This window comes from Rhinoraja longicauda, chromosome 11 (genome assembly GCF_053455715.1).
Source record: "Rhinoraja longicauda isolate Sanriku21f chromosome 11, sRhiLon1.1, whole genome shotgun sequence".
NCBI classification, from domain to species: domain Eukaryota; kingdom Metazoa; phylum Chordata; class Chondrichthyes; order Rajiformes; family Arhynchobatidae; genus Rhinoraja; species Rhinoraja longicauda.
This window is the reverse complement of record NC_135963.1, coordinates 56225721-56245810: the sequence shown is the minus strand read 5'-3', so window position 1 is coordinate 56245810 and position 20090 is coordinate 56225721. Positions and strand designations below refer to the sequence as shown.

The 20090-nt window shown below is 46.1% G+C and overlaps 2 protein-coding genes across 9 annotated transcripts in view; one reads left to right on the top strand and one right to left on the bottom strand.

Moving 5' to 3' along the window:
- The first annotated feature begins 269 nt into the window (after nt 1-269).
- myoc (myocilin) lies at nt 270-9741 on the top strand. Its single transcript, XM_078408056.1, has 4 exons — nt 270-727; nt 3126-3182; nt 3355-3462; nt 8714-9741. Exons 1-4 carry the CDS (start codon nt 277-279, stop codon nt 9496-9498), a joined length of 1401 nt encoding a protein of 466 aa, XP_078264182.1. The 5' UTR covers nt 270-276; the 3' UTR covers nt 9499-9741.
- A 1498-nt stretch (nt 9742-11239) lies between these two features.
- prrc2c (proline-rich coiled-coil 2C) overlaps nt 11240-20090 on the bottom strand; it is an 81684-nt gene continuing 72833 nt past the window's right edge. For 6 of the 8 annotated variants that reach the window (XM_078407784.1, XM_078407783.1, XM_078407789.1 and 3 more), the window contains 8 exons: nt 19839-20073; nt 19632-19757; nt 18947-19057; nt 17957-18166; nt 17715-17818; nt 15909-16032; nt 14186-14419; nt 11240-12618 (listed from right to left, as the gene is read on the bottom strand). In XM_078407784.1, coding sequence (XP_078263910.1) covers nt 12346-12618; nt 14186-14419; nt 15909-16032; nt 17715-17818; nt 17957-18166; nt 18947-19057; nt 19632-19757; nt 19839-20073 — 1417 coding nt within the window. In that variant the 3' untranslated portion in view covers nt 11240-12345. The remainder of the gene's footprint in view (nt 12619-14185; nt 14420-15908; nt 16033-17714; nt 17819-17956; nt 18167-18946; nt 19058-19631; nt 19758-19838; nt 20074-20090) is intronic. The other 2 variants (XM_078407786.1, XM_078407790.1) reach the window with 2 other exon arrangements.

Below are 20090 nucleotides of genomic sequence, written 5' to 3'. Positions count from 1 at the left end.
CGCTTGAGTGAAGCGTTCGTTTCTTAGTAACTGAACTGATGTGCAGCACTTTGGTCAACGTGGGTTGTTTTTAAATGTGCTGTACAAAATAAAGTTGACTTGACTCTTGCCTGTTTCTGTGCTGTGTGACTCTGTGATGTGGGTGGAAGGAGAGAGAGGGAGATACAGAGGGTGTCTCACTCACAGACGTCAGTGGAGCCCGCCCCTGTGTGACTGTATAAATGTGCTGGACCCCACGGTCCAGGCATTGACAGCCTGGCTGGTCTCTGATGCGATATGGGGGTCTCCTCACTGCTCGCCATCGCCTGCTCGTTGGTCCTGAGCGCCTGCGGCCAGTTGCCCACCTTCGCCCGCACTCCCAGCAGGGATGGCCGGTGCATTTACTCGTTCACCGTGCCCAGCCCGGCGGGGGAGAGGTGCACAGAGCCGGGGGAGGCGATGACAGCCGTGCGGGAGCTGCAGAGGGAGCTGGCGGTTCAGCGTGGAGACATGGAGTCCATGGGGCAGCGGCTGCGGCTGTTGGAGGGGCGGCTGGGCGGCCGGAGGGACCCAGACACAGACACAGACACAGACACAGCGGCCGGAGAGGGGGACAAGCTGCGGGCGGAGAAGGCGGACCTGCTGCTGAGGCTGCAGAGGGTGGAGCAGGAGAACGCCCGGCTACGGGACGGTCACTGTCCAGGACACAGAGACTCTGCCCGGGACAGTCAGCAGGGCGCCCGCGGGGGTAAGTGGGTCCCCTACCCCTGGCAGCGGGCATGGGCATGGGGGGCACTGAACCACAGTCAGGGGGGGGGGGGGGGGAGATGGAGTGGTAGGGGGGAGAGTGGGTGGGGGAGAGATGATGGTAGGAGGGAGAGATGTAAGAGGAGAGGGTGGGGAGAGAGTGGGGGAGAGATGGGGAGGGGATAGGGGGAGAGGGGATAGGGGGGAGAGATGTGGTAAGGGGAGAGGGGGTGGAGGAGAGATGTAAGAGGAGAGGGAGTGGTGGTAGGGGGAGAGGGAGATGGTGAGAGTCAAGTCAAGTCAATTTTATTTGTATAGCACATTTAAAAACAACCCACGTTGACCAAAGTGCTGCACATCTGATTAGGTTCCAATAGAAAAAAAATGAAACATACAGTAGCACGCAAACAGTTCACAGCGCCTCCTCAATGAGCCTCAAACGCTAGGGAGTAGAAATAGGTTTTGAGCCTGGACTTAAAGGAGTGGATGGAGGGGGCAGTTCTGATGGGGAGAGGGATGCTGTTCCACAGTCTAGGAGCTGCAACCGCAAAAGCGCGGTCACCCCTGAGCTTAAGCCTAGACCGCGGGATAGTGAGTAGCCCCAAGTCGGCCGCCCTGAGGGACCTGGAGTTAGAGAGGGGGGTTAGAAGATTTTTGATGTAGGGGGGGGAGTGTCCATTTAGGGCTTTATACGCGAATAGGAGGAGCTTGAAGTTGATTCTGTACCGTACAGGGAGCCAGTGGAGAGAGGCCAGAATCGGGGTGATGTGGTCCCTTTTACGGGTACCCGTCAGGAGTCTCGCTGCGGCGTTTTGGACCAGTTGCAGGCGGGACAGGGAAGATTGGCTGATCCCAGTGTATAGGGAGTTGCAGTAGTCTAGGCGGGAGGAAATGAAAGCGTGAATGATTTTTTTTCTGTGTCGTCGAATTGGAGGAAAGGTTTGATTTTAGCTATGGTTCGAAGTTGGAAGAAGCTGGCTTTTACCACAGCGTTGACTTGCTTGTCAAACTTTAATGCAGAGTCAAATATCATGGGGTGGGGAGAGAGGGGATAGGGGAGATGGGGAGAGGGAGAAGGGGAGAGGGGGTGGGGGAGAGGGAGAGAGATGGCGGTAGGGGGAGAGGGAGATGGTGAGAGGGGGTGGGGGAGAGGGACGGGGGGGGGGGGAGATGGGGAGAGGGAGAGAGATGGCGGTAGGGGGAGAGGGAGATGGGGAGAGGGGGTGGGGAGAGAGACGGGGGGAGATGGTGAGAGGGGGTGGGGGAGAGAGACGGGGGGGAGATGGGGAGAGGGGGTGGGGGAGAGAGACGGGGGGGAGATGGGGAGAGGGGGTGGGGGAGAGAGACGGGGGGGAGATGGGGAGAGGGGGTGGGGGAGAGAGACGGGGGGGAGATGGGGAGAGGGGGTGGGGGAGAGAGACGGGGGGGGGAGATGGGGAGAGGGAGAGAGATGGCGGTAGGGGGAGAGGGAGATGGTGAGAGGGGGTGGGGGAGAGAGACGGGGGGGAGATGGGGAGAGGGGGTGGGGGAGAGACAGGGGGGAGATGGGGAGAGGGGGTGGGGAGAGGGAGAGGGGGGTCTCGGGCACGTAGAGTTTCTCCCACTGGGCGGGGGGAAAGGGGTTCAGACAGCGGTTGTGAAACTTCAATCCCCTGCTTCGCAGCAGGAATAGTCAGAATAGCTCAGACACAAAGTGCTGGAGTAACTCAGCAGGCGCGTCCACCAGTGGGAGGTGAATCTGTGGAACTCTTTGCCACAGAAGGCTGTGGAGGCCAAGTCAATGGATATTTTAAAGGCAGAAATAGATTCTTGATTAGTACAAGTGTCAGGGGTTGTGGGGAAAAGGCGGGAGGACGGGGTTGGGAGAGAGAGATAGACCAGCCATGATTGAATGGGGGAGTAGACTTGATGGGCTAATTCTGATCTTATCACTCAGTCTGAAGAAGGGTCTCGACCCGAAACGTCACCCATTCCTTCTCTCCTGAGATGCTGCCTGACCTGCTGAGTTACTCCAGCATTTTGTGAATAAATACCTTGGGCTCGGCCCGCTGCGGACCGTCCGGCGCGGCCTGCAACCACAACAACCTGACCGCGGGAGAGGACGGCAGGAGAAGGGAAAGACATTGTGGCCTTCCATCACAGTGAGGAGAGGACTGGAGGAGACTCACTGTGATGGATGTTTCTTTGATGGATGTTTCTTTTTTTGTGTGTTTTTGGGGTTGTGTAATTTTAATGCCTATTTAATGCTTTTACTGTTGGACTGTGGGTGACTGAATTTCGTCCAATATTGGATGACAAATAAAGCTATCTTGAATCTTGATTTGTACCAGCATCTGCAGTATATTATCACTGATGAATGTCTCCCGAGTTTTTGAAATGCTGCTTGGTTTTTATTTTAGGACGGCAAGATTTCTTCAATTTATCTTCCCGAAAGAGAGTGCCGTCCGGCAGAGAAGGTAAGAGCCCCAGAGAAAGTTTTAACAAGAATCCTCTGGGGAGTGCAATATTTGCAGAAGGTTTGCAATGAATTAACATTTTGTTATTGTTGGCCTGCATTGTGTTTGTGTAACGCGCTGCGATCTCTCTCTCTCTCTCTCTCTCTCTCTCTCCCTCCCTCTCCCACTGCAGCCTCCAACTGGAACTTTGAAAGCACTGGGTATCAAGAGCTGAAATCGGAAATTATCACCGAGATTCCTGCTTCAAAACTAGCGCACCAGAGCGAGTCTCAACGCCCAGGTGAGGTCGTGTTTACAAAAAGGACACAAAGTGCTGGAGTAACTCTAGGTCAGGCAGCATCTGTGGGGAACATGGATAGGTGACCTTTCCAGTCAGACCAGACTGATTGTAGCACAGAATGTGTTTCCTATGTTGGAGCAGGTGATCCTAACACGACTGTGCGACAGGGTTTCTGTCTTACCCACGTTTGTTTCACCCGTCTGTTTTAAAATAGAAATGCAATATGCCAGGTTTGGTGTGGTCTGCTCAGCCATTCAACACAGTCCTGGAGAATGCTCCAGCTTTAATATCATACCCAACATGTCAAAACATCTAGCCCCTTCAGTATTTTCAGAGACTTGGTCTCCACAGACTTACAGCGTGGAAATAAGCCCTGCCCAACGTGCCCACACCGACCAACATGCCCCATCTACACAAGTACCACCTGTCTGCGTTTGGCCCATATCCATCTAAACCTGTCCTATCCATGCACCCGTCTAAATGTGTCTTAAACGTTGCGATATTACCTGCCTCAACTAACTTCTCCGGCAGCTCGTTAAATGCACCCACAACCCTGTGTGGAAAAAGTTACCCCTCAGGTTCCTATTAAACCTTCACCCCCCCTCTCACCTTAACCCTATGTCCTCTGGTTCTCGATTCCCCAACTCTGGGCGAGAGGCTCTGTGCATCTACCCGATCTATTCCGTTCATGATTTTGTACACCTCACCCCCCCCCGCGCTTCTGCGGTAGAGAATTGCATGGATTCATCACCCGAGTGAAGGCATTTCTCATCTGCATTAAACAGCCTGGCCATAATGCTCACGACTCTTGACTTGTCGTTTTGACTGCTACCAGTAGGTGGCGAGTGGACACCGCCAGCATAACTTGTTGGTACTAAAATGGTCCAAAGTTCTTACGCGGGGTCATTTACCAAAGCAAGTTCTGCACAGAACCACCTGCTAGGACGGTGGAAACAAACGTGGGTAAGATAGAAACCCTGCCGCACAGTCGAGTTAGTATCACCTGCCAGGGCCGTTTTTACAGCATTATGGGCCCCCGGGCAAAGCAGTGTACTGGGGCCCCCACCGTTACTCTCCCCCACCCCCTTTCCCTACCAGCCCCCCCCCCCCCCCCCCCGTCGTGCCGGCGAAAAGCACTTACCGAAAAGCACTTAGCGATGGACTTAGGGTGCTACATTGTTGCGAAAAGCACTTACAGATCGCTGTGAGAAGCACTTAGTGACCGAAAATGTTGCGAAAAAGCACTTATTGAACCTACATTTTAAAAGTAGTATTTATTTATTGCAAGTCACTTAACATACACAGATCAGCATGGGGCCCCTATGCTCGTGGGGCCCCTATGCTCGTGGGGCCCCGGGCAAGTGCCCATCAGGCCCATGCGTTAAGACGGCCCTGTCACCTGCTCCAACATAGGAAACACGTTCTGTGCTACAATCAGTCCAACATAGGTGAATGATGAAACAGGTTGGGTCTTGAAGCCTAATGAGAAATTCCAGGAATCAATAGAACATAAAACAGTACAGATACAATGTGCTGATTCAATCTGAAGGGTCGCGACCAGAAACGCCACCTGCCCATTTTCTCCAGCGCTTTATTTGGTTTGTGCCTTTTTTCGGTCAAGAGTCGAGTCCCGTAGCAGAAAATGAAACTCCTACTTGCAGCAGCACAACAGATATGTAAACGTGGTACTCTAAACACCATTATAAACACACAACAAAACGATATATATAATTAACCAGCATAACAAAGTGCAGCACAGGAACAGGCCCTTTGGCCCACAATGTTTGTGCTGAACATGATGCCAGTATAAACTAATCTCCTTTGCCTGCACATGATCCATATCCCTTCATATCCATTGGACTTTGTGCATTTCCTCTAGGCATGCAGCCATCCTGTGTACCCACCGCATTAGTGTCATACAGTGTGGAAACAGGCCCTTCGGCCCAACTCGCCCACAATGTTCCAGCTACACGAGTCCCACCTGCCTGCGCTTGCTCCATATCCCTCCAAACCTGTCCCATAGAAATCTTAAGGATAGCGGAGTCAGGGGATATGGGGAAAAGGCAGGAACGGGGTACTGATTGAGAATGATCAGCCATGATCACATTGAATGGTGGTGCTGGCTCGAAGGGCCGAATGGCCTACTCCTGCACCTATTGTCTATTTGTTTCTTAAACGATGGGATAGTCCCAACCTCAACTACCTCCTCTGGCAGCTTGTTCCATACACCCACCACCCTTTGTGTGAAAACATTACCCTTCGGATTCCTATTAAATCTTTTCCCCTTCACCTTGAACCTATGTCCCCGATTCCCCTACTCTGAGCAAAAGACTGTGCATCTACCCGATCTATTCCTCTCATGATTTTGTACACCTCTATAAGATCACCCCTCATCCTCCTGTGCTCCATGGAATAGAGACCCAGCCTACTCAACCTCTCCCTATAGCTCACACCCTCCAGTCCTGGCAACATCCTCATAAATCTTTTCTGAACCCTTTCAAGCTTGACAATATCTTTCCTATAACATGGTGCCCAGAACTGAACGCAATATTCTAAATGCGGTCTCACCAACGTCTTATACAACTGCAACATGACCTCCCAACTTCAATACTCTGACTGATGAAGTCCAAAGTGCCAAAAGCCTTTTTGACCACCTTATCTACCAGTGACTTGACCTTCAAGGATCCACGCACCTGTACTCCTAGATCCCTCTGCACTACACTACCCAGAGACCTACCATTTACTGTGTAGGTCCTGCCCTTGTTCGACGTCCCAAAATGCAACATCTCACACTTCTCTGTATTAAATTCCATCAACCATTCCTCCGCCCACCTGGCCAATCGATCCAGATCCTGCTGCAATCTTTCACAACCATCTTCACTATCTGCAAAACCACTCACTTTTGTATCATCAGCAAACTTGCTAATCTTGCCCTGTATGTTCTCATCCAAATCATTGATGTAGATGACAAACAGTAACGGGCCCAGCACCGAACCCTGAGGCACACCACTAGTCACAGACACCTCCAGTCCGAGAAGCAACCTTCCAACATCGCCCCCCTGCGTACTTTCATGGGGCCAATTTGCTATCCATTCAGCTATCTCTCCTTGGATCCCATGCGATGTAACCTTCCAGAGCAGCCTACCATGCGGAACCTTGTTGAATGCCTTACTGAAGTCCATGTACACAACATCTACTGCTCTGCCCTCATCATCCTTTTTGGTCACGTCTTCAAAAATATCAATCAAATGTGAGACAAGACCTCCCACGCACAAACCATGCTGACTATCCCTAACTAGCTCTTGCCCATCCAAATGCCTGTATAACCTATCCTTCAGAATATTCTCCAGTAACTTTCCAACTACAGATGTTAAGCTCACCGGCCTATAGTTCTCAGCATTTTTCCCTGCAGCCTTTCTTGAAAAGAGGCACATTTGTCACCCTCCAGTCTTCCGGCACCTCTCCTGTATTTAAGGACGGCTCGTAAATTTTAACCAGGGCTCCCACAATTTCCCCTCTATTTTCCCACAATGTCGTCGGATATATCTGATCAGGCCCTGGGGATTTATGTACCTTCAAACACGACAGTACCTTCAGTACTTCTTCGACGGTAACCCTCTCTTCCAGTGACTGCTCCAATTTCTTCCGTCCTACTATCTTTCTCCTCGGTAAATACAGAGGAGAAATACTCATTGAGGACCTTGCCCATCTCCTGTGGCTCCACACAGAGGTGACCATTTTGGTTCCTGAGGTCCCACTCTCTCACTAGTAACCCTTTTCCTCCTTATGTATTTATAAAATCTTTTGGGAATGTCCTTAATGCTGGCCCCTTTTTGCCCTTCTGATTTCCTTTTTTAGTATACTCCTTATTCCCGAAACTCTTCCAGGGATGCACTTGATCCCAGCTGCCTAATTTCCCTCGTCAGCCAAGCTTCCTTACGTTTGCCTGCATTGCCCTTGGCCCTAATGGGGATGTACACATCCTGAGCTTTCGTCAGCACACTTTTAAAAACATCGCACTTGGCCGATGTTCCTTTCCCCTCAAATAACCTGCTCCAGTCAACTTGAGTGAGACCTTCTCTCATACCCTCAAAGTTGGCCTTACCCAAGCTGAGCATTTGCATCCCTATCCATAACTATCTTAAACTTAATCGAACTGTGGTCACAGGTCCCAAAAGGCTCCACCACAAACACTTCATTAACTTGCCCTTCCCAATAGTGATAGACAAAGTACATGAAGCAGTACGGGCCAGTACAGAACACACACATACTGCAGGAACAGCATCGCATCTTCCACTTGAGTGCCTTACAACTCAAGGTTAAGAATATTGATCAGTAGACCTCAAGAGGAAGCCCTTCAGCCCACAACATGATGCCAAGACCATCTCTTAGTTACCTGCTCATACCCTATATCCTTCCAACCCATGCATATCAATATGCCTATCCAAAAGTCTGTTAAATGCCACTTACGTGTCTGCTTTAACCACCACCCCCGGCAGCACGTTCCAGACACTCACCACCCTGTGTGAAAAAAACATTGCCCTGGACATCTCCTTTAATCTTTGCCCCTCTCACCTTAATGCAATGCCCTCTAGTATATGAATTCTCCAATTTTCCCTTCCCTGTGCCTGACCCAAGTACGCACCCATTTCTCCCACCCCTTTACCCTTCCACATATCCCTCCCTCTGGCTTCATCACATTTCACTCCTCTCCTGTTCATCTCTGGCCTTTGTCCACCCACCGGCCTGTATATAAAACCCCTGCTCTCCCCCCCATTGTCACCTATCACTTATACAGACACAAAAGTGCCAGAGTAACTCAGCGGGCGAGGTAGCATCTCTGGAGAGAATGGACGAGTGACGTTTCGGGTTGGGACCCTTCTTCAGTCTGAAAGTAGGGGGTGGAGAGAGGTTGAAGAGCTGGAGGCGAGAGAAGATTGGAGCCGGCCACAAATGACCTCAGGCAGGGTAGGTCCATTGCTGGCGAGGGAAGGTGTGATCCCAAGAGAAACGATGTGGAGAACTGTGGAACTGTCTCACTTGCCAGGCTTTGTCCCTTCCAGCATTCTAACCCCCCCCCCCCCCTCTACAGTCTGAAGAAGGGTCCCAACCCAAAACATCACCCTCCAGAGATGCTGCCTGACCCTCTGAGTTAGACCAGCATTTAATTAATTTTTTTTTAATACATTTGGACTTGGCCAGTACAAAATGAAACACTATCTGGATTTATTTCTCCATCTTATCCCGGCAGGTTGTGGGATGTTGGAATGGGTGGGAGAACCTGTGACGTTCCAAAAGGCCGACTCCATTGTCGGCAGATATGGAGTTTGGATGAAAGATCCCGAGCCTGTTCCACCACACAGCACGGAGCACATCTGGAGGATCAACACCGTTGGCACAGACGTTCGGCGGCTCTATGAGTACCAAGACCTCGATCAGTTCATGAAGGGCCATACCAGCAAGGTCTACGTGTTACCAGAACCGGTGGAAAGCACGGGGGCCACAGTCTATCGAGGATCCTTGTACTACCAGAAACGCAAGTCAAGGACCTTATTGAGATTTGAAATGAAGTCCGAGACCATTTTGGTTCGAAAGGACTTGGCCAATGCAGGTTACAGAGGAGTCTTCCCATACTCTTGGGGTGGTTATACGGACATAGACTTTGCAGTGGATGAGTTGGGTCTCTGGGTGATTTACAGCACCAGTCAGGCTTACGGAGCTATTGTGATCTCCAAACTGGACCCCAACACCCTGGAAGTGGAGCGGACTTGGGCAACGGCTATACGCAAGAGAGCAGTCGCTAATTCCTTCATCATCTGCGGAGTCCTCTACACGATTAACAGTTATTCCAATCAGAATGCACTCATCAATTTTGCCTACAACACGAACACAAACAGTAGCAGGGCACTGGCGATCCAGTTTGAGAACCGTTACCGATATAACAGCATGGTTGATTATAATCCAGCGGAAAAGAAGATCCTGGCTTGGGACAATTTTAACATGGTCATGTATGACATTAAACTCTCCAAGATGTGAAGATGTCAGATTTTCTCCTTCATGGACAAATAGTCGCATTATTTTCTCCAATTCTTTATATACACGTGTATAGATTATGGCTAGTGAAATGCAACAGTAATTTGTACACCGATTTCATGGCAGAGAATGCGTCAAAACATTGGTAAAATTAAAAATTATTGGAACAAGGGAGTGGTTCAGATGCTGGAAATCTGTGTTCTGATGCAAGGACACCCTGAAGTGTTACGTTTCTCTCCTACCATGTTGTCTGATGAGTTTTAACACCATTTTCTATTAGTTTTATTAAACCAAAGTTTGAACAGTTGTAATGCAAGTGTATTTTGATTCAAACAGTACAGCCCGTAACTAACAAAAAGGATGCAAAGTGCTGGAGTAACTCAGCGGGTCAAGCAGCATCTCTGGAGAACATGGATAGGTGACGTTTCACAGAGTGCTGGAGTAACTCAGCAGTTCAGGCAGCATCTCTGAAGAACATGGTTAAGTGACATTTCAGGTCAGGACTATTCAGACATGTTACATAAAACAGCATCTGTCGTTCCTTGTTTCTACAGCCCATTATTAGACAGGTGGTGCTTGCAAAGATCAGACCACTGCCTCACTGTATACCAATGATAGCATTTAGCAAGAGCTGACATTGAAATGCATGTTACGTTAATACATCTCATCGGCATTTTTGACTGCCAAAAAATTAAAATGAACACTCAGAGTAATCTGGAAGGAATCTAAAGTTGGCTCAATTGGAAATTAACAATAGATATGAAAGTGTTTCAAACTGTGGCACAATTGTGGGACATGTTAAATTTGCAGTGAGATTTTTTTTTAAAGTCCTTTAGAAAAATCATATTGGGGAAAGCAAAGTCATTGGGGTTAAAAAGTACAATCTTTTATCTGCATTTGCCACTACTGGCAATTCAAAGGTGTATGTTTGAAGTGATTGGAAAAGTTGAAAGAAATCTATTGTATTGAATCCATATAACTTAACAGACAGGACCTCTGAATCACTGAGCTATCATTCTCAGCTGGAAGGTGCTGGACTTTTTAATGCAAAATACAACTTGAAGTTGGTACAAATCAGTCTGAAGACAGGCCCAGACCCAAAACGCCACTCATCCTTTTCCCCCCAGAGATGCTGCATGACCCGTTCAGTTACTCCGGCACTTTTGCGTCTATCTTTGGTACAAATTCCTATTCTTCCCTGTGTAGTTAGAACTTGGCATTATTTGTAAAGGTCTCTCACCAAACTTCAGTCTGGTTAAAACAGAGAATTTATAATGGTGGTAAAGTGGAGGAGGAGTGATGCGTGGTGGAAAGAGGTAATCTCATTAAGTCCCATAGATATTTATTAAACTGCCCAAATCGACAGGTAAGATGAGGAATCTCAAAGCAACACAGACAACTGGAATTTCTCAGCGAGTCAGGCAGCATCTGTGAAAGGAATGGGCAGACGGACCCTGCTTCAGATTGAAGAACCCGCTGATTTACTCCAACTCGTTGTGCTTTGCTCAAGATCCCAGCATCTGCAGTTCCTTTCTTTTCAACAAGAGATCAATATTTAAACAATTTCTTCTGGCACAGTGATTTCAAGTGTGGGAGAGGTGATCTAGTTATGTGCTGATGGACTAAACAGGCAGATTTGGACAATGCAAAATACTGCATCCACTATACTTGTCAAAATGAAGACTGCTTCGACATTTAAGGCAGAGGTATAGTACTCTTGAAGTAAAGTACAAGAATCGGAAAACATTTCAGAGCTTATTTTATTAGTTATATAACCAAACCAAATTAATTGTAAATAAGATCGTACATATTTAATAGTGCATTAACCCTGTACAAATGAAAAAAATTAAAGTATAATCTTTCTCTACCAATATGGCTGCTAACTTCTGTACAATGCCAAACAAATACACAGTACAGATGGAATACAAAACTCAAAAACCAGACATCACAGCCAAGTTTTCAAAGAAAGCAAATTAAACTGACCGCCAAAACATGACTGACGGAAAGCAATTTTTCAGTGTCGCCTTTCTAGTGCCACCAGCCACGTGACAAAAATATACACATCAATAAATCGTTCTCTCAGCTCAGACTTTGTGCCAACGTTTCTGTATACCAATAACAGCAATCCTCTAGTTTTGTACCTTCATCAGCATCTATTTTTAAATCAATCCCGGGTAAGATTTCTGCAATAAAAACATCTGTGCGGCTGGCACAGTTACTGATTAATGATTGATCATAAGCAAATAAACAAGATATCTTACATTCACGTGGTATAATACAATACATCCTACAACTAAAATGCTAGCATATAATCAAAAAAGGCAATATTAGACTTGTGATTAAAATGTCTTGCATAAACAATTGGAAATTAATAGGCTCAATACATGTTATTCACTGAATGCAGATTATTTTGTCCTTACTGTAATTAAGCTCATGAAAATTTTTAAATGATAAGCTTTTAAACAAGGATTAAATCATTACCATAAAACCTGTAAAATGAGTTAGTTTCCATTCACCGACCTGTCCACATTTACCTAGTTTCAGTGATTACCTCAAGGAAAAGAAATGTCACAAGTCAGACATTGCCCTTTCAAATCTTCAAAATTCAAACGTCAACACTAAATGTTCAGCAAAGGATTAGTTTACATATCAAGGATTCGCCACTGGTCAAAATATGATCGGTCCAAATCTACACGCTTTAAGATAGTTCAGCTTTCACTTAACTACTTCACGTCTCACTTTGTTGTTTAAGAACAATTTGAGCCCTCTACCTTCCTGCCCCCATCTCACAGAGAAGAGCCCCCATTACTGCCCTTGGTGCCCGTGACACCCACTACCTTCACCAGCAACTTAAGATTTTGTTTCTTCTGTCTTTACTGCTTGAGGTTTGATTGGTCCAGTTCGAACAGGCTTGGACACCACAGGCTGAGCCGGGGCGGCGGGTTTCTCCTCCGCCTTCTCCTCTCTGGTGCCCGGGATGCCCGCCCCACTCTCAGCGGCTTTATTCCCATTGCCCTCGCTTTTGTGAGCTTTGCTCACCGGCGGCGACTGCTTGATTTGCTGCTGCTGCTGGTCGATGAAGAACTTGTGGGTGGATTGAAGTACCTCAGCACGCTGCTTCGCCTGGAATGAGGAAAGGAACAAATGAGAACTCTTATTCTGGATGAGAACAGCAGCCACTTACTAAAGCAGATTGTGGGAGCTCATGTCAAAGGAGCAGAATTTGGCCATTCGAGTCTGCTCTGCCGTTCAATAATGGCTGCTCTATCTCTCCCTCTCAACCTCACTCTCCTGCCTTCTCCCCATAACCTCTGACACCCGTACTAATCAAGAACCTGTCAATCCTCACTTTAAAAATACCCAATGACTTGGCCTCCGCAGCCGTTTGTGGCAATGAATTCCACAGCGGGAGAGATGGGAAATATTAACAAAAAATACACAGTGAAGCACAACGTGCTGGAGGAACTCAGTGGGTCAGGCAGCATCTGTGGAAGGAAAGGACAGACGATGATTCAGGTCGGGACCTGTCTTCAGACTGATTTGTAGCAGTGGGGGAGAAATCAGAAAAAGGGAGGTGGAGACAGGACAAAGCCTGACAAGTGATCAGTGTGTACAGGTGAGGAGGACAGGTGGATGGAGTAAGTGACAAAGGCCAGAGATGAAAAGGTGTAAGATAAGGAAAGAAGAGGAAGGGGAAAATAACATTTTTAAAGGTACGTGAAAACTATTCCAATGGTAGAATTTGAGTGATAACGTTTAGGCACACTGAATCATTAATTTGAGCAGTTTTCCCCCCGTACCATACTCATGGGCACACAAAATGAATGTTAAACACCTCAACGATTAAACCTGCAGACATTGCAAGAGTATATGGCCACAAAATATTAAAACACACAAGATAGTCACTGAGGATTTCTTGTGCTTGTTTTGTGCAGACCGCTACTCGATTGTGATATGCACATTAATTTTTAAGCTTTAATAACCGATAGAATGACGCAAGCAATCCATTTCAGCGCTCTGCTGACAGGGCAACAAGATCGCAGACTAAACCGATAATGAATTTGTACTCCATTTAGTTTTTTAAAATTTTGTAGGTTTTAATGATTTCTGTATTAGAAAATGAACAAGTAGACTATGAAAACACCACTGACACAAAAAGGTTGCTATCAATGCCAACAATAAGGATAATTTAAACTGGGAATGTGCAATCAAGGTTTACAATGATACAGTTAATTATTGTTAAGTCTTTAGAGATGCAGTATGGAAACTGGCCCTTCGGCCCACCGAGTCCGTGCCGACCAGCAATCACCCCGTACACTAGCACTATCCGAGACACTAGGGACAACGTACAATTTACAGAAGCCAATTAACCTGCAAGTCTTTGGAGTATGGGAGGAATCTGGAGCACCACAGGGAGAACGTCCAAACTCCATGCAGACAGCACCCGTGGTCAGGATCGAACCTGGGTCCCTGACACTAAGGCAGCAACTCTACCTGCTGCGCCACTGTGCAATTCTATAAAGTAGCAGCTGTAACATGTATTATTGCTGAATTAAAGGATAAAGTAAAATAATATTTTTTCCTTTAAAATCCATCATCCACACTTCATTTCCAAGTTAAGACTAGTTGCAATAGGGTGAGGTTTTAAATGAATAGGTAAGACTTTCACAGAACTGCCAACAGTGCTAACCTTCAAATCCTGCTCAGCCATCATAGCAGCTTGGGCCTGGTTTCCGCGGATCCCCTGGGTGTGGGCTGCAGGAACCCTTGGTATGTGTTGAGGACGGTTGTGGACGATGATACCCGTGGTCATTTGAGATTGCATCTGATTTGTCAGAGGCATTGGAGGCCTGTGCACAGGAGCCGAGAAGGTGCTTCCATGGGGCCTCACCAATGGAGGGATCAGACTAGGTTGGGAAAGCATCTGGTGAAAACAATCAGAATGGAATGTAATTCCCCATTGCATCTACACACTGCAGTTGCATTGCAACTGGCACCAATGTTTTGTTTAAACAGTGGAATGCTACATAAATAAAATGACAATAAAAATGAAGGCAAAGGAGGAATTCTTGCATCAGATGCATTTATTTTTTAAGGACAGAGCAGATGAATATGGTAACTATTAGGGATTTTGATATAGTCCATGCTTCCTAATTTGCACATGCAGGAGGCAAGGTGATTAATCAACCAGGGTCTTGGCTCCTGAACCGTCTAATCATACGTCTCGATGTTCAGATGGATTTAGAATTTGGGGTATTCGCTCAAATGGCCCATAAACTGTCAAATGAGCCATTAACTCAAATGGCCCATAAAGTGTCAAATGAGCCATTAACTCAAATGGCCCATAAAGTGTTCACAAACACAGGAAGAACGGCCATGAGCCTGGCCCATACATGTCATCTCCATATTATTGGGCAATGTTGTTAAACACGCTGGAAACATTAGATGTCATTCTGGAAAACAAGACACTTAAAGCTCGAATTGCAGTTAGGTTGGTTTAAATTCAAGATACAGTGCTGCCTGCAGGCATGCAAACACAAATGCACGTTTGCCTGCTTAGAAAAACCATTTTCTCTTTATGATTAATATACAACAGATATCACTTACAATGATAATCAGCAGAGTTTGAACCTTGAAACAAGCAAGGTTAAGTTTCAGGATTTAAGGAATAAGGTTCATAAGATATAGGAGAAGATTTAGGCCATTCGGCCCATTAAGCCTACTCTGCCATTCAATCATGGCTGATCTATCTTTCCCTCTCAACCCCATTCTCCTGCCTTCTCCCCATAACCCCTGACACCCGTACTAATCAAGAATCTGTCAATCTCCGCCTTAAAAATACCCAATGACTCGGCCTGCACAGCCGTCTGTGGCAATTAATTTCAGATTCACCACCCTCTGACTAAAGAAATTCATCCTCATCTCCCTTTCTAAAAGTACGTCCTTTTATTCTGAGGCTATGACCTCTGATCCTAGACACTCCCACTAGTGGAAACATCCTCTCCACATCCATTGTATCCAGGCCAGAATGAAGCTAAACAAACAGATTAGGTACAAAAAATATTAAATATAAAACAAAACAAAATTGGTCACAGAAGAGGGAAAAATAAGGTCACATGCAACATCTTACCAGCTCAGTATGATTTTAAAGTATTAAAATTCTACATGGTCATGCTATGGATAGTTGGCAGATTTTAAGGTTAATTTTCAGTAAGAAATTCAATCTTAAAGATTTTATTTCTTATGGTTGAGAAAAAAAGCAAAGTGGAAAGAAAATTCATTATGAAGGTCTCTATCTTTTACACCTACTTCAAACATGCCAAGACTTTGCTGTTATCTTAACACATCTGCACTGAAAGGAAATAGCCACGGAGTTATTAGCCGAAGCACAAGCCTGCAATTGAAACACATACCTGTGGTGGGAATTGTGGGGGGAAAGGCTGGGCTATCCGGACACCTGCAGCAGTAGAAAACTGTTTCTGATAGACCATGTTGTTGATCTTGCTAGACTGGCTGTTGGGGCTTGTGGAGCTTGCTCTAAAGATGAAACAAAAAAAGATATCACAATATTCATCTTTTACCTCAGAATGAAAGCACAGTTCTGTCAAATACTATGACTTTGTTTGCAACTCCAATATAGCTGCTGTATTTTGCAAAATAGGCAGTAATCTGTACAATTTTATACACCTCTAAGATCACCCCTCAGCCTCTTGTGCTCCAAGGAATAAAGTCCTAGCCTTCCCAATCTCTCCCTGTAGCTCAGGCCCTCACGTCCTGACAACATTCTCAAATATGATCTGCACTCTTTCCAGCTTGACGGCATCTTTCCTATAGCAGGGAAGTTATGGGAAATTAAATCACAGTAACTAGTCAATTTTCAGAAATTCACTTAATCATCCGTTAAATTCCATGACTATGCCTCGCCACAATGCATCTAACAAATCGCAAGATGCTGGGTATTGTGTGGTAAAGTTACAGGAATAAAAAGCAGTTGGTTTCAACAGGCAAACACATTGAGAATTACATCCTCAGACCCACTACGACAAATTAAAAAAACTCTTGACATTTATATAGCACCTTTAATAGAGACAGATATGCCCAGGATCACTGCAGGGAATGTGGTGGGACAAGGGTGCAAGAGGAGATTAGGCCGCATGGTTGAAGCAGTCTTACAAAAGGGGCCCAAAGTTGTAGCAGGGCTGAAGAAATGAGGTGAGTTAAAGAATCAGGGAACAAAACATCTAATTGCTAAGACGTTTGGGAACTGTTAAGTCAATTTAGATCAGGCAAGATTAAAGATTGCATTGTTTGATTTGAGCTTGTTTGGAGAGTAGAAGATAGGAGGAGTCCAACTCGGGAGTCAAAAAGATTTCAGGAACAGGGACTATGGCAGGCAAAGTTAAGGGAGGGATGATGACAGACTTGAAGAGGACAGGCTGCCCGGTCAGAAATTCAACTTGGAACAACAACTGTGCCAGAGGCTCAGTCCAGCTGATGAGCTGTGGAATCAGCAGCAAGCTATGTGGACTTAAACATACTAGGGCTTGTGGACTTAAACATGTTCTTCCAGCCAAAGAAAAGTGCAACTGATTTTGTATTGAATAAGGAAAATAATCATCCAATAGACAATAGGTGCAGGAGGAGGCCATTTGGCCCTTCGAGCCAGCACCGTCATTCAATGTGATCATGCTGATCATTCTCAATCAGTACCCCGTTCCTGCCTTCTCCTCATACCCCCTGACTCTGCTATCCTTAAGAGCTCTATCTAGCTCTCTCTTGAATGCATTGAGAATTGGCCTCCATTGCCTTCTGAGGGAGAGAATTCCACAGATTCACAACTCTCTGACTGAAAAAGTTTTTCCTCATCTCAGTTCTAAATGGCCTACCCCTTATTCTTAAACTGTGGCCCCTTGTTCTGGACTCCCCCCAACATCGGGAACATGTTTCCTGCCTCTAACGTGTCCAACCCCTTAATAATCTTATACGTTTTGATAAGATCCCCTCTAATCCTTCTAAATTCCAGTGTGTACAAGCCTAGTCGCTCCAGTCTTTCAACATATGACAGTCCTGCCATTCCGGGAATTAATCTAGTAAACCTACGCTGCACGCCCTCAATAGCAAGAATATCCTTCCTCAAATTTGGAGACCAAAACTGATGTAACTGATGTAACTGAGCTAAGTGTCACATCATCATTTGCCCCAGTACATGTAGAATTTACCTGAACGGACTGGATGTTGGTGTGATGCTTCGAACACTGATCGGCGGGGTACCTGGTTTCATGTCCACACTACATCCAAAAGGCTTTAGATCCATCTCTGCCATCTGAAACACAGTTTCACTTTCACCCACGCATCATAAACTATTGCAAGAGAATTCCCCCCCCCCCAAAAAAAACTTTCCAAAATGAATGTTACATTTTACAAATGAAAAAGCAACTTGAGCAACTGTTCATTTCTCTACCTTCCCCGCTGCAGAAATCATGCCAGCCTGTGTCCCAGTGGCAATCAGCCCCCTGAAGGGTTGGTTCATCTGCGTAGGCCGACTGAGGTTGTGAGGCTGGCCCTGGTTGTGTTGTAGAGGTTGCATGGATTGGGACAAAGCAATTAAAGGCTGGCCCGCAGATCCAAAGTTGGATAAGGACAGCTGTGAACCTGGAAGGGGCAATGTCACCTGGGGATACAAATGAACAAAGTTCAAAGCAGAACTGAAAAGCTCCTTCAGCATTTTTTACTGACCTTCTCAACAATCATTAAAGCAATCTCTTGCTTCACTTGGGTAGTGACAATAGAAAAGCGAACAGCATTCAATTAGTTCAGGCACTTCCCCCAAAGGATATTGGGAATTCAGAGGACCAGTTCTGTGGCCCCAGCAATGCATCCCTCATTACCAACCACCGAATCTGTGTGGAGCCTGGCCTCCAGATAGATGGGGATAGATAGATCATTGAGACGAGAGCAAAATAAGGAAAATGAAGCGGTCAATTACCAGCAAGTAGACGATTAAAGGCTGCATTCAATTTTAAAGGACTGGATAGAGAGGATGCGGAGCGGTTGTTTCCACTAGTGGGAGAGTCTAGGACCAGAGGTCAGAGCCTCAGAATAAAAGGACGTACCTTTAGAAGGGAGACGAGGAGGAATTTCTTTTGTCAGAGGGTGGTGAATCTGTGGAATTTATTGCCACAGACGGCTGTGGAGGCCAAGTCAATGTGTATTCTTAAGGTGGAGATTAATAGGTTCTTGATTAGTATGGGTATCAAGGGTTATAGGGGAGAGCAGGAGAATGGAGTTAAGAGGGAAAGATAGATTAGCCATGATTGAATGGCGGAGTAGACGACAGGCCGAATGGCCCCATTCTGCTCCTCCAACGTGAAAATGTTAAGTATAACCCAATTTTTAAAAACATTTTGATGATTTAGATGCACACAGAAAGACACCTGAAACTTTTCTTTACCTGTTGCAGAGCAGCATTGGGTGACTGAGCTGTGCTATAGTAGTTACCTTGGCCAGGTTGTTGAACCTGACCTGCAAAAAGGTTGGATGGCTGAGTTAGACCCGGCCTTGCCTACACAGAAACACGTAGTTCAAGTTAATGTCAAGCACACGAGCAGAAGGAATATCCAAACAGTACAAACTTTTAAGATTCAATTGTTTAAAGGGAACTCCATTTAAAAACTGGATGGCTTCTGACGGGGCTACTCACCAACCCAATCCTAGAAAATTCAACGTGTTTATTACATGAAATGGTTCAACAGGAACCAAGTCTTCCAGGAAATGGAAAGAAAAGTAAGTGGAAAAATAAATCAAAATGGCCGTATCTATATATGAAGGAGAGTACATTGTCTAGGGGGAAAATGGGTCGTATTGAGCTATAGGAATCAGAGAAACACTTCCTTGAAGTAAAAGGCAGCACTGGAGTCAGGGCTTAAGAGTGTAAATAGGGTGGCATCTTTGCCCCCGAATGCATATTCAACCTACTTTACTTCAGCTTGTGTTCTCACACAGGACAGGGATAAAACAAAAGTCACGAGGAAAAAATCAAACTGATGATTTTATGAAGTTTTCCGATTAAATTAGCAATACAGAATATGTACAACGGCGCTTACATTTAAAAATATTTCTTTAGAGGGAATACTTACTTTCCTATGAAATTGTTGAAAGGTATGGTAGCATATATTGTAGTTGGCTGCATCAGCTTCTCCTGTTCTCAGACCCTGCACATGCCACTGATTAGAGTTCCCCTTTAAAAACAGACCCATGCAACACTTTTGATAATTGCAGATTGAAAATGTTTCAATGCAAACAATATTGGATCCTTGACTACCGCGGACATTGTTTGTACGTACCTGTATCAGATGGGTGTCTAGAAGTTGAGATCCACCAAGGCCAGAACCCTGACTTAAAGTGTGCTCGTAAAGGATGGGGATCGGCTGTGGGTTGGATGTCTGCTGAAAAGCCAGGCCAGACTGGGCCTTGGCTAGATCTTGGGCCTGAACTGCCGAGAAGTTGTGCAAGGCAGTGCCTGAGAGGACCACAGGGGATGGCTGGGACAGGTTGCCTTGTAGGAAAGCCTGCTGAGTCCTGTAAGATGCAAAGTG